The 15300-nt window shown below is 38.4% G+C and overlaps 1 protein-coding gene across 1 annotated transcript; it reads right to left on the minus strand.

Moving 5' to 3' along the window:
* Positions 1-1075: 1075 nt before the first annotated feature.
* On the minus strand, positions 1076-14978 carry WDR70 (WD repeat domain 70). Its single transcript, XM_010184081.1, has 5 exons — positions 14883-14978; positions 13386-13465; positions 10819-10935; positions 10269-10431; positions 1076-1161 (listed from the first exon to the last, which is right to left on the minus strand). Exons 1-5 carry the CDS (start codon positions 14939-14941, stop codon positions 1077-1079), a joined length of 504 nt encoding a protein of 167 aa, XP_010182383.1. The 5' UTR covers positions 14942-14978; the 3' UTR covers position 1076.
* Between the last annotated feature and the right edge of the window lie 322 nt (positions 14979-15300).

The raw sequence follows: 15300 nt of genomic DNA on the forward strand, positions 1-15300 counted from the left end.
GAGAGAGCGAGGCATGCCCTGCACCACCCTTAAATACATGAATTTGCAGGGGCACTGATTGGCTTGGCCCTGGTCAGAGGTGGGTGTGACAAAGGAAAAGGGGGGAACTTTTCAGGTAGCTTCTTAAAGGGCCATCTCCATAGCCCTTACCCCATTACCAAAGACACAACCCAAAAACCCCTCACAGAAAACCCAATACACTTTATTATTCTCCTCTCTTGGTGGAAATTTTATTATAATCACAATACTTAGCATATTGTGTATTATTATAACCACAATATAAATGTTTAAAACTAACTTAGGTTCCATTCTTCTTCTCTAAAGGTCATTAGCTTTAATGTCTTAATCTGTCCTTCACTTTATGACATTCAGAATTGCAATTTTGTGTTAAACCATGAAAACTTTCAATATTTAAGAAATCACTTTATAAAGGATAGTATCAGTCTTCAGAGAGTGTGAGGCAAGATATACATAATGCAGGCATACAACAAAGTCAGTATTACAAAGACTTGGTAATAAATACACAGCTCTGATCTATCCAATACAAACTAATCAGGATAGGAAGCCTGAATAAAATTTTGCATCAATTAGGCAATAAACATGTTATTTTTATGATTATGAAACCAAAATATGTAATTGTCCATTCCATCACTGTTGAAAAATAAAAGCTGTATAAAATACTACTGTGAGATACTACACATACTTAAAAGGAACATCATTTGAATAAAAACAGACACTGGAAAATATGTTTTCTAAAATTCACACAGAAGTGTGAACTAAATTGGAACTTGTGTTCCAATTAAAAATGTTAAAAATAACATTTGACAATATAATTAATTCATTAGAGTTTTATTTATAAAGAAATATTTCTTACTTAAAAGCTAAATAACTGACAGAGAGGAGTTCTTTGCACAATATAATTAATTTCTTATTACAAAATTCAGATGTGGGATCACAATCCAGTGTAACACAACAATCCCTTTTTACACTGCAGCAAATAGTATGAACTGAAGTAATTTTTGCTTTCAAATGTTGATACACTACCCAAAATGAGGAAGTAAATGCTGCACTTTGATTCAAATTTTACGTTTTTTCCACTCTGGCTTGTCTGTTTCTTCATCTTCTGGTTCCACTTCTGCAAAAACTGTTTTTGGCTGCGTTCTAGAAAACATTAAAAAGATTAAAATACTGGTCAGACTACAGTTCTCTATCAGAAACTGTAGTAGACATGCACTAGACACAAATGACAACCTTTCTATATTTAAAAGAGAGCACCCTAGACTTGTCTATTTTTCATTTTAAACATAAACCTATCAAGTAACAGTCTAGGAACTGAGGAAACTTGCAGCTCTCAGGCAAAGAACATAACACACACACATACACACACATCTTTTTCAGGTATTTTTTCTCATCAGCTCACAATCATTATTTGCATATTCCATGAATAAAATTAAGATAGAAGAAAGGAAGAAATTTATTACAGTGCTAAAAAATGGAGCCATGGGTCTTCTCATTCCATGATTTTTAAAAAAGAAACCTCTATTTTGATACACTGTAGTATGAAAGCAGCCAGTAAGTGAAAACAGAGCAGCTACGCTGGGTTTCTGGCTTAGCCGATGCATGAAAAAAGCGTCTTCCTCCAGAGACTTTATCCAGCACTACCTTAACATAAAAACCTAATGATCTTCATATGAGAACATAGTGTATCCTACAGTCAAGCTTGATGGTATCTATTCCTTGACTGTTTACTTGTATTTTAAATAACACTTAAACTTTATAAAAATAATTATTGATTACTTTTTAAACGAACACAGTATCAAGTAGCATTTCAATAAACTGTTTGGACATTCAGTTCCTCTGTTTTACACTTTAATCAATGCATGGTCCCCTTGTCCAACCTAATTCTCAGCACAACCACTGCAGAGTTGAAACCACTGGATTTTGGATGCTAGCTGAGCTCAACTTCTCATTACCACAGACACAACAAAGGACAAAATGCAGCCAAGACCGTCATCAGCTCATTAATGTATTAACTAATGTTTTTACAGCAGTCTAAGGTTGTGAAGCACTATTAATATAACAACTGTTATTTGGCAGACTATAAAATGCATAAACCTTAATAAAATTGTGTCTGCCTCACTTAAACACAATAGGCATAACTCAATGTCGCCACAGACTTTGAAGAGTAATAGCAAACCATCAGCTATTAAAGAGCAGGATTCTCCACTTGTTAAATACATGGCACAAAGTAGATTTAAAGTCAGGATCTTTCTATCAGCCTCCCTTCTCCTCCATTCCCCAAACTTGCCATGGGGGACCTGCACTACTGAAAGTTAGAGAAGTCATTCTGCTCTCCATGGAAAACAGAACTAAGATTTTTTTTTTTAAATTCTGATTAAAAAAAGTCATTGGACAATAGTTACATAAACACTACTTAACCAATTACTTAAGGAGGATTAAAAAAAAAAAATAAAAATCAACATTCAGTCCAGAACAGACACAAGGGAAGAAGGCTTTATTGGCCAACATACTAAATTTTGTTAGCTGCTGAAGAGGTGGAATGTACAGAATCTTCTCTTCTTTCAAAACACATGGATGGAAGTTTATTTAGCCAATTTAATAGTGGACCCTCCTTTTATCACAACACGCAAAAGATCTATAATGCCACATACATTCACATCAGGTCAGTATAGAGATGCTTGTTAGTAAAGTGCAACTAAGTGTAAAGCTATCACTTCTGACCACAAAACCTGCAGCTGTCACAATTTTGGTTAGAAACTTCCAATCTAATTTGTCAAACAAGCAGCAGAACCTACATATTTCCCAGGTAGGAATGGCACAACGAAAAGTTACAGGCTTCAGTTATTGTAGTGAGTAATAAAGAGTGGGATCGAGTGTATCCTCAGCAAGTTTGCAGACAACACCAAGCTGAGTGGTGCAGTTGACACAACTGAGGGATGGGATGACATCCAGAGGGACTTGGACAGACTCAACTGGGCCTGTGCGAATGCCATGAAGTTCAACAAGGACAAGTGCAAGGTCCCACACATGGGTCAGAGCAACCCCCAGTAACAATACAGGCTGGGGTATGAAGGGATTGAGAGCAGCACTGCTGAGAAGGACTTAGGGGTAACTTCTGGATGAAAAGTGGGATGTGATCCAGCAATGTGTGCTTGCAGTCCAGAAGGCCAACTGTATCCTGGGCTGCATCACAAGAAGTGTGGCCAGTAGATCGCAGGAAGTGATTCTGCCCCTCTACTGCACTCTGGTGAGACCTCACCTGCAGTGCTGTGTCCAGCTTTGGAGTCCTCAGCTCAGGAAACACATTGACCTGTTAGAGCCAGTCCAGAGGAGGGCCACAAAAATGATCACAGGGATGCAACACCTCCCCTATGAAGACAGGCTGAGAGAGTCAGTGTTGCTCAGCCTGGAGAAGAGAAGGCTCTGGGGAAAGATTTTTCAATATTTAAAGGGGGCCTTTTAAAGGTAGCCTGTAAGAACACTAGGGACAAACTTTTTAGCAGGGCCTCCTGCAGTAGGACAAAGGATAATGGTTTTAAAGTAAAAAAGAGCAGATTTAGACTAGATGTGAGGAAGAAAATTTTTTTAAATTAGGGTGGTGAGATACCGAACAGGTTGCCCAGAGAGGTGGTAGATGCCCTGTCCCTGGAAACATTCAAGGTCAGGTTGGGCAGGACTGATGTAGCTAAAGATGTCCCTGCTCACTGGAAGAAGTTGGACTAGGTGACCTTTAAAGGTTCGTCCCAACCCAAACTATTGTATGATTCTATCCGATAAGTATGCTACTCTGAGTCCAGTAAAGCTGGCAGTGGAGTGGACGAAAAAAAAAAACTGTAGCATAACCTAGCAGTAACCAGCTAAAGAAAAAACATACAGAGGGAGTCAAGTCTGCTTGCTATCTCATTTTTTAAAATTAGCATGAAATGGCTGTAGCCTCAGCTCAGCTGAAATGTAAACTGTTCCACCTCCACAAGCTACACAGCGGTAACCGGGGCACCTGGGGGTGATTCATATGGCTGACCATTTTAAAGCTATAAGCATAGAAAACAGTTTTTGTTACAGCATTATCAGAAGTGATCATTTAATTTAAACACAAATTATTCTGCTTTGTAAGTGCACTAGACATTGCTAGTACAGTAGGAGTTTGCTGCATTATTAATATTTATACAAAATTATCACAATGGGTTTACTTCTTTAACATATTTTCATTTCTGAGGGTAAATAATACATATGGAAAGCTGTGGTTTTTTTCCCTACCAACTTTCTCAATTTGACTTTGACTATCTTTGACTTTAGGAATTGATTCAGTTTGTCAGGGGCTGGTTGATATTTGAGGACAGCCTCCTCAAAACACACTCCATCCTGTGTGCAGAAAGTGAAGCCTTGCAGAAACCTAGTATAGATGTGCAGGGATCTCCTGACTGAGATAAACCCCAAATCCCAGACAAGAAGAACACAGACAAGAAGAACACAGAGAGAGGAAGCAGCGTCAGCCTTAGCCAAGAGCAACAGAGGCATTAGGTGAACATGTAGGAATGGGGTTAGGAAAGTCAAAGCTCAGCCACAGTTGAAATTGGTGAGGAATATGACAGGTAACACTAACAGCTTCTACAGCTACACTGACAGCCAAAGGAATGCTAAGGAAAATGTGCTCAGTGGGGCAGGTAATCTACTAAGGTACAATATGGAAAAGGTCAACACTCAGTGGTTTTTTGACTCCCTTTTCCCTGAGAAGGTCTGTCCTCAGGTCTCCAAAAACCTCTACACTACCAGCAGAGTCTTTGGGAGGAAGTGAAACATTACCAACAGACAAACAAATCCATGAGATTTGTGAGTGCTGTGTCCAATTTTGGTCCCCGCTATACAAAGAAGATGCGGACAGGTTGGAGGAAGTCCAGAGAAGGGCCATGAAGAGGACTGGAAGACCTTCCATATGAAGAAAGGCTGAGAAAACTGGGCCTGTTCAGTCTTGGGAAGGGAAGGCTTAGGGGGCACCTTATCACCATGCACCAGTACAGAAAGGGTGGCTTCCAAGAACATGGAGATTCGCATTTCACCAGAAGTCACATAGAAAAGACGAGGGGTAATGGACACAGGTTGCTTCTGGAGAGATTCTGACTGAACTGCAGAAGAAATTTTTTTGCCATGAGATCAATCAGACATTGGAACAATCTCCCAGGGGAACTGGTGGACTCAGCTTGACATGGTGCTGACTCATCTCATTTAAACTGTACTTATACCTTGAGAGGTTGGACTGGATGATCCTTGTGGTCCCTTCCAACCTGGTATTCTACGATTCTGTGAGATCAGATGGGAGAGATCCAAAGGTACTGAGTGAGCTGGCCCATGTCACTGCAAGGGCACTCTATTGTCTTTGAGAGGTCATGGTGATCGGAGGAGGTTCTTGATGACTAGAAAAGGCAAACATCTTTATGAAGGGCAAACGGAGGATTTGGGAAACTACAGGATGGTCTACCTAGCCTTAGTCTCTGTGAAGGCTATGGAACAAATCCTCACGAAAGGCATTTCCAGGCACACGAAGGACAAGAAGATGACAGGAAACAGCCAGCTGGAACAGGCTGCCCAGAGAGGCACTGTGAAGTCTCCATCCTTGAGGATATTTAAACTTGGCTGGGCAAGTCCTGGAACAGCCTGAATCTATCTGACTGACCCGAGCAACCTGATCACAGTGGACCTCTAAGGAGGAGGTTGGACCAGATGAACTCCAGAGGTTCTCTACCATTCCTACCTAAATTATTCTATAATCCTGTCTTCCCACATGGCTATCAGCAGAAACCAGTATTTCATACACAGACAAATGCATTCCTATTGTGGGTTACACTAACAGGCTGCAAACAAAAACAGGAAAACAAACTAACATAATTTATTCATACTGCATGCTTCTCTGTATTTCAGTTTATTTCTCTATTTTCAGACATGCAAAGTCCTAAAAAATTTCCAGGGGTCATGCAAACTGCTTTAGAGTCACCATAACCCCATAATAAATGGAAAGTAGCTCATTGACATCTGAGGTTCATAGACTAGCAGCTAAAAAAAATACTGCTACAGCTAAACCAGCAGGCAATTGCATATCACAGCATGTGACTCATGTCACAGTAACTTTTGAAATTTGTGTTTATATTGCAATGAAACAAAGGAAAAAAAAAAAAGAAAAAGACTTTCAAGTGTGCTTGGAAATCACAATAATGTCATAAAGGCTTCTTCCAGACTGAAAAGTGAAACTTTTCAGCATCAGGCCCCTTTGTACTGCTTACCTCACCAACCAGCCTGACTTCTCTGTCCTCTGGGGCTTCCCTCTCAAAATTAACAATTTCAAAAAAAGATTTAGGTTAAATATACCGACACGCGCCAACAAAATCACTGTTACAAAACATTCTGTTCAGTCCTGCTTCTTCAACTAACGATATCCAAACCACTACGTGACCAACACTTCACACACTGGTATCGCTGCTGAGAGTTCGCTGAGTTCAGTGAACACAGCACAGTGACAGGCTGCTCCTACAAGTCACTGCCTTTTGCCTTTGACAAGCAGCAGTGACACAGACAGCAAAATAGGGACATCACTGAACTGAAAGGCATTTTCTAAGAACTCTGGTCTATCTTGGTGGGGAGGGAAATTTCACCCTTACCTTTGCTATGGTACAGAAGACAGCTACATCTGGGCCTGATTAGGCCCTCAGCTACAATGCTTAGTAATTCTTGCTGATCTTTCAGAGGGACAACTAAAGTCATTATAATATCTCTGTACAGCTGTGTTAAAACAAACAGCTCACAAAGAATGTAATTTTCAAACATTTACAACTGATGCCTCAAGTTCCTTTCCTGTAGTTCTTTACTTGAAATTTTCAATCTGTTCTTCCTTTCCTTTCACTTCACTGGAATGGCTCTTGCCAAGGTCTCTAACAAGTTTTTTTCCTGAAAAAAAACTCAAGATCTTTTCTTTATCTTCATCCATTATGACTTTTCTGCTGTGCCGATCACATCTTTTTTGGCACATTATTCACACTGGGCTTCTGTGACATGTCATCTCCTGATTCAGCATGTTCTTATCATCCCTTAGTATCCTTTTCAGCAGCATCTGGTTTTTTGACCCATTTTTTTTGCCTCTTACACATTTCCCTCTTCTTTTCTGCCTCAAATTATAGGAGAAACAGAAAGGTCAGGGTAATGATAACAAGCTTTAAAAAAATTTCAAGTGATTAATAATGCAAATGACTACTTGGCTTCAAGAATAAATTAGGCACCTTTAACTCCAACAAAAAGGAAATATTTTACATGCAATGTATAAACTAGCAGCAAAAGCCATGTTGCAGGTATTTCTTATAACAATTACTGAAGTGAAAATACAATTAAGCAAGCATGAAATCAGTTATCTGATTTAGAATGACCTAATCAGTATGAATCAGGACCAGACAAACTCCAAGTCAGTCATCACAATCAGAGTTATGAAAACTCTGATCAACCAGAAAAAGTCCTCTCAGACTAAAATTATTTAATATCCATCACCGAAGAAAATTAAGTAACTACGGTTTCCTTAGACATTTTCTTAAAAGGAGAATGAAAAACTGCAAGTGAATAACCATCCGTTAGACATGGCAAGAACAAAAGCCTTCTCAAACAAGAGGTATATCAAGTGGATAGTTTTATACCATATTTAAGTGAAAATTTACTACATGAAATGTGGAAAAACTGATAGGAAAGAAATAAAGTAGTAAAAAGAATAAACACCATTTAAAGAAATGAAATGTAATAATGTATGTTTTCTAGGTGTCAAGACAGTATGCAATTTTAAATATGTATCAGAATGTCACATTTCCTAGCTCTATAGTATATCTTACACTATAGCTAAGGCACCCAGTTTTCCTAGGTTTGTATACCACTCATTATTATGAACTCTTGATTCCGACACAGCTACTGGGGCGACTTTTATAATCCAGTACTATGCGATAATTTATATCAATTACTTGCACTTTGCATATTTTATTAAACATGCATCTGTAAGAACACCTGTGAGATCCTTTATACACACAGGGTAAACATACGTGCCCTGCAAAGTCTGATAGAGAAGATACTTAACACAGCTTTCTGTATTATCTGTGTGTGCAGGCGAGCAGCTAACAAAACCTACGACTGCCACTGGACTGCAGTTGTTAATATAGACCTCCACTTCTGAAAATTAAGACCATAACACAATTATAGAAGAAGTTTTTGCATTTCAGTGTCTTACCTTTTAATAATAATAAAAAAATAATAAATGTTTTAAATGCTCTTTGCATAGAGTACATCTTAAAGTCAAGCATTTAAAGCAAGGATAACAGCAGATTCACTGGCATGAGATTTATCATCTGACAAAGCCATCAAGGCAGCATGCTGCTGGCTGCAGTCCAATTCCCCCACATACATATCACCGTCTGGTGTGTAAGTTAATAGCAGTCTGGACTTGCATCCTCTCCACTTCTCAGCCAGCTCCCTTCTTCCCCTGCAGCTACATCTTTAACAAGAAACTGTAATGAGATCTGCCCACCTGACATAGTAAGCCCTCTGTAATACAGCTATGCTTTAAAACTTTCATGTCTACTACGTTGCAGGTGTCAAGGATGAAACTTAATATAGAATCAATGAAGTTATTGAGCCAAAAATACACTGAGATATCTACCTACCTGATGGAATGTGTGATCATATTTACTTTTGAGAATGGATAGCTGCCTATCTCAAATAAAACTAGGTGCCTACACATTAAAACTAAGTTTCAACTCTAGCAAACATGAACTCTTAAACAATTAAAAAAATCTGTATTTAGCATATTCATTACAGCAACTGTTACAGAATCAGATTTTCAAATATTGCTTCTTTGGTACCAAGAGTGATACTGTATAATGCACTGATTTTATGTATACCATCAAATACCTTACTTATTAATTGCCAGTATGCCATACTTAATGACTCAAAGCCAGGCTGGGTCACAGGCATCCTCAGGCTGCTTTGGAACAGCTACTCAGTTGTCTTCGTGAGCACATGGGTCAAGTCAGAAAACAAGTGTCATCACTCAAAACGGCTATGATTCTTACTATATTTTGAGTTTCTGGAAACAGGTGGCGATTGTTTCACTAAAGAGCTAAACACTAATAAAATATAATCAGTAAATTACTAACGAACGCACAGACCAGGAGATAAAACATTGGGTGGTGAACAAGAAAAAAATAGTTTGTTATTGGCTCTGCCTGTTCTGTGCAGACTATTTCATGTCTTCAAAACCTTGCTCTTATATATTTTTAAAATACTGCTTGTACTGGATATATTATTTTGTTTAACAAAAACATCAATGATAATAACAAAATGTGAAAATGTTAGTAATTTTTGAAGTGGTAGTTTCTGTTCATTAATACGAAATGCATCTATTTAGTATTTACCTTAGTGCTATTGTGAATGTATTTATTTAATGGTTTGAACTGTATTTCTTTCTATAAAAAAAATCTTTGGTAGAAAGCATTCTAGAACCATATTGTGCAATTTTCACTTTAACACATACATGCAAATACCACATTCACACATATAATTTAAACTGAGTAAATTACCACTGTGGGATTACCACTATTTTACTACCATAATCTTGATGAGGCTCTTTAATTTATGTAACAACAACTGAATACTTATTTCTTCATGTTGAACTTTTGTCAGGAGAACTTCATCAGTGCAATTTTTAATATTCCTATTCCTTTAACACCACGTTAATTCCAGCAGGTACTCAGGTCCTTATGTAGGAAACCTTCAAATACAAACTTAGGACGTTCTAGAAATCATCTAAAATATGCTAGCATAACACCAAGTAAATATTTTGAAGGTTTAACCTAAGAATCAGTCAGAATCAGAGGGCATATTGGAAATCTTATCCCAGTCTGTCAATGAGACAGTATCTTATTAAAAGGTATATTGCAATTTCAGACATTGATTTGGAGAAGATTCTAAATTCTAATCAACTTAGAAAACTTTAAAATAATTTTCTATCACTGATAGGTAGATTTTAAAATTTGCATGTCAAATTTCAACAATTTAACCTTCTGGGAAGTCTTATCTTCACAAAAAAGGTATGACGTATTCTTGGTTTACATATTCGTGGCAGCAATCCAGAAAAGGCAAAGCATACCATTAAAAATGTGTGTCTTCTACTTTTACCAACTCCCACCGGCCTCCAGAAATATTACTTGTATTTTTAATTGTTTCCTTACTTAGCATATGCCGGAGCAACCCAGTATGGATTCTCCTCCGCTTCCTTTGCGTGACGTAAAATAGCTTCTCGAGGGTTGCTATCATCTGTCTTATCCAGTGCGATATTCTTGACTATATATGATGACAAGGTACCTCCATGAGTTCCAACACGACCACCACGACCTGTAGCAAAAAAAAAAATAAATTACAAAAGAGTATTTTACAGACAAATATTTAAGAAATAGACACAGAAATGTTGGAATCTGTCTGTAAGAGTAATGTGATACACAAAAGTTATTTAATACTATAGGAAGAGTCTAATTTAGAGCTGCATTCATCTAAGTATTTTATCGATTATATAACTTAAAGGTTAAGTTACTGCAATTAGTAATTTATTCCAGGTAAGCACTCCAGTCAAACAGCAATGTCTTACAATGCTGGACACTGCCCATACATACACGGTAGAGTCACCACCCAAAAAGCTTTGAATGGAAATCTGAATGAGCGTAGAACCCATGCATCATGGTCCCTTTGGCACGCAACAGTCTGAAACGGTTATGCCTACGGTACCTGGTCCTGCTACTGGAGGTTCGGGCTTGTGAGACTTCATGGGGTCCAGCCTATCCTTCTCCAGCTGTTTCCTCGTGCTTCGCTGTCGTGGTTCACGGAACATTGGAAGTGCATGAGCTGAGGAGTCACAGTTTGGAGAAAAAGAAATGTTAGACATTCCATATTCTTTTTAAAGTTTTAATTACAAAGACAAAGAGTGGGATTCTTCCTTGCAATGGAAATGTGGCAGAAGCAGCCTCCCAGTTCTTCTGTATTCATGCAGTGTTTACTAAGGTGTATTTTAGAGGGCTTCTTTCTGCTGAATTTTTCAAAGATGAAAGAAGCCAGATTTTCAGGGTTCCTTCAGGCAGGAGCCTTTCATCTAAAATACTGTTTGCATAGTTTATGCACGTTCAATTTATTCCTCTGTCATTCTGTTCCCAACATTAGCATTGTGACCAACCAGTTGCTCTTTTCTGAACTTTCCATGTTTCTACAGGTTTGTAATACTCTTAAAGAATATAACAAAACCCTAGATGCATTCTTGGATCTGAAACAGAGAGGGGAAGAATCCCCTCAATAATGTAAAATCTAATGTTTCTGCATATGAAGTCACAATCATGTATTTTCTCAAATGATGGGATTAATCAAGGTTGGAAGAATGCCTGTAACTGAGACAATCTGTCTGAATTATCAGGGTTTAAAAGTTATATGTCCTCATAAACCTGCTATAGTATCTTCAATCACAGTAACAGGTTTGGTCTGCTCAGACAAGAGACACATTTGTCAGCAACAGAGAAACACCACGTTAAGGGACACAGTTGTCTTGTAGTTAGGTTTAGCTCTCACATTCAGGTATGATGATGCCTGCTGTTTCCCAATATATGGGAAATTGTGTTGGGGTCAAAAGACCCAACAAAGACAAAAACTAACCAACTAAATCTTAAATTTAGGGTCACTGGCTCTTTATCAAATAAAAAAGATAGAATGCAGCATCCAGGGACCTATCAGTTTGATTTTTCAGCTTATTGCTGGAAGCCTGCTCAATTTACTAGACTGAGTGAAGCCACAGCCAGGTGACACAGCAGTAGATCACCGGAAATAAATGTTTAGGTTTTATTTTTGTACATTTCATGAAGTATGAAGTGGCTGGGACAATTTGTGGGCAAGCACTAAGCTTGATCCGTTTGCATAGGGCATCTGAGGTGACTAATGCTCAGAAACAAGCTTTTGCCACTTGTGGAGTCAAGGCTGCCTAAGGGAAACCCAAACTGTGTATTCCTATGCTTTAGAAGTAATACTTAATCCCTAAAAACAACATCCCCACATTTTAAATAGACATTACAGGAAATCCTGAGACTGAAGAGCAGCTAGAAGTTTAAAGGGTGGGGGTGTGCAAAAGATGGAAAAAGGGGGCAGTTCACTCTGCAGAAGGACTTCTGAGATCTTCAGTTATTTCCAGTTCTATCTGTAAGCTTAAAAGACAGACATCTAACATCTGAGCAGTCTCCAAAATCTGCAAACCGTCTGCTGATTCAGTCAAGGATGTAGTAAGGATGGATTGAGAAGAGCACCCCAAGGAGTTAAATATCCCTGATCTTTGCCAGCTGTTACTTTACCCACTGCTATCCAAAAACTGGAGCTGGATATCTGCAACAGTAAGGTAAGCAGGAGATAGCTGTGCCTGGAACGTACCTGAGATGGGAACCCAGAAAACTGCCTTGATATGGGCCTGGTTACCAAGAGTGCCCAGGCTTTCTCATTCTAAACTTCCTTTTTGTTTCTTATTCTGCCAAACAACTAACTTTGTTCTACAGAAACAGTTTTCATCATTTCTAAGACCAAGACTACTGGAAAACAGAGCTGAATCCAAACACCGTGGAACTGGAAGAGGACAGAGGGAAGGACAGCACAAATGTGTGACTGTTCTCATTTCACACAATCACAAGCGGCAGGTTACTGAACATTCTACAGTAACAATAGTAAATATTTCTTATGCATTAGTGAGCCTTAATATGAACATAAAGTCTTACATAAGTATAACCCTGAGGCTAGAGAGATATTTAAAAATCCATATAACTCTAGGCAAGTTGTAGATTTTGAAAAATCACTTGGAATTTGTTCAAGACCTATCTCTAATGTCTGTGATTTTGTCACTGGTACTGTTAATGTTCCCAAGTGGCAAAACACTTCCTAAACCCATCTACACTCTCCAACTTAGTTATGAAAAATTGAAGAACTAAGAAAGCTCCAGAATCCTGGAGGTTTTTTGTGTTTTGGTTTTTTTGTGGTTTGCTTTTTGTTTCTTTGTTTTTAAGGCAGTTGTGCTTTCAGGTGCATCAGAATCTGGAAACCAACACTTATCAACAACTTTTTACAAAGCATACAGAATACATACGTTTTTGGTTGTGCAAGGCTACAACAAATTTCTATGAAGCACTAACATCTCACGCCAATGATTAACACTTAATGAAAGACTGCAACTTTAAATTTAGAGGTGAAAATACAAAGCTAAATGATCTGCAAATAATGTCAAAGGTCACAAAAAGCTAAGGCTGCTGCTATGAATATATGTTTAAATTCCTTACGTGTTATAATGTAATCCTGTGTAAGAGTCTCTGCTTGTCTCTCTTTTCGTTTTGTTTTGACCACGCATAATTTTGCTCCCCTAGGAGGAAACATACAGCAGTTCAGTGGGTCTATTTATATCAAAGAGAAACCATTTTTCATTCAAGACAATCTCAACAAAATCATATAGCACTTTAAATATTAATGAATCTGTGTATCTTTGCCTGTCCATGCACATGTGAAGGAGAGTAGAGAGATTAGTGTTTCTGCTACAGAGCAGTTCATATGATATGCGGAAATAAGGGTCGAAGACTCATTTCACACTTCATTTGTCCACACTGCTTGTGGACATTGAAAGTGCTCCTCTCCAAACATGGGCAATTATTTTCTCCTAGCACTCTTCCCAAGCAGCAGTTATCTAACCAGAGGCGTCCACAGCAGGGAAGCCTGCCTAAGCCTGGCAGTAGCAAGGCTGATTTAAGCTGGTGGTATTTCCCTTTTCACCAGGAGTACCAGAAAACAAACTAGGCACAAAACTGAGCCGGAGCTCTTTAGTCTGTTCCTGGGAACTCCCTCTTGGAGAGGGAGCCAAACAACGATGACCAACAGTCCTGTTCTCTAAATTGACAAAAACCAGAAAAATAAAACTTTCTGATAATCTTGTAAACCAGAGGTTATCTTCATGTCAAAGTATCCAGAAACTGTGAACTGTAACACAGCATGTTTTTGGATGCCTGTGAAACAGAGATGAGCGCATATAGGGGAAGAACATCTTATTCATACCACTCAGTATAGATGAAGTGTACATTTTCCCTCTGCTGACAGGAAGGAAGCATGCTCCAGTTCTCCAGCCAAAATAGCTGGTAAAAGCAAATTAATTGCATAAGAAGTATTTATAAACTAGCTAAGTCGTCTTCTTTTTATTCCAGGCTGACAAGTCACCTTCTGATGAATCACTACCACCTTTCCATTAGATTTACAGGCAAAATCCACATGCTATAGGTGGGGGTGGGGGAAACAACTACCAGAAAGATGGGAATGTACTTCCTTGCTTTGCCCCCTCTCAAATTGGGTCTTCCAATACTACTTCACAGACACTGAAGTTTAAGCTAATGCTTCTAAACAATATTTTCACTTCAGAGAAAAACCCCAAACACATCAAAAATAAGAGTAAATACAATGAATATCCTTTTAATACCACCACATCAGCAAACTTCAAGGGATCAGGTGCAAGGTTGGTTATTCTTACTGCAGATTTCATGCAATAAAAAATGAAGGCGTTTGTAAATCCAAGTAGAACAGCCAGCATTCCGCACCATGGAAAGACCAGAGGAAAATGCACTGCTTTTCAAAAACAAACTGGTTTGTGTTTTTTTTCTCCTTTCTACTGTTACTAAATAAGTAAAACTCTGGAAAACAAATGTTACTAAACATTCTTAGTATAGTCATAGAACCACAGCATCAGGCAAAATCTGAGCAAAAAATAGCGTTCTTAATCATTAAGCATGACTACGTACCTCTGGCTTTTGACAGGATCATAGTACACTTTGGCCAAACCATTTCCTGTACCAACCATGATCTGGTTCAGCTTAGGATGCCAAAGGCAACGCACAACACTCTGAAATAAAATAACATATTGACAGTTAGTTGATCATTCACCTAGAACTTAGAATTAATACATTGTCAAACAGGGGACCAAAGTCCCCTGTAGCAGGAACAAGCTTAATCACATGAATTAATATGTGAATATGTGAATGAATAAAAATTCCTCTACAGAACAGAATATAATGTAAAAGGCATGACAATGCACAGATGCAGGCAGAGAAAGAAGTACGGTTGCAGTGTGATAAGCAGTGGTTTCTATGGGCTAACTGTCCAGGGTCTTCGTGGGCATAATGGAAATGGAAAGTTGAAGGGGAATTTGAAGAACAATGA

The sequence above is a fragment of the Mesitornis unicolor genome, unplaced genomic scaffold (genome assembly GCF_000695765.1).
Source record: "Mesitornis unicolor isolate BGI_N332 unplaced genomic scaffold, ASM69576v1 scaffold5375, whole genome shotgun sequence".
Classification (NCBI taxonomy): domain Eukaryota; kingdom Metazoa; phylum Chordata; class Aves; order Mesitornithiformes; family Mesitornithidae; genus Mesitornis; species Mesitornis unicolor.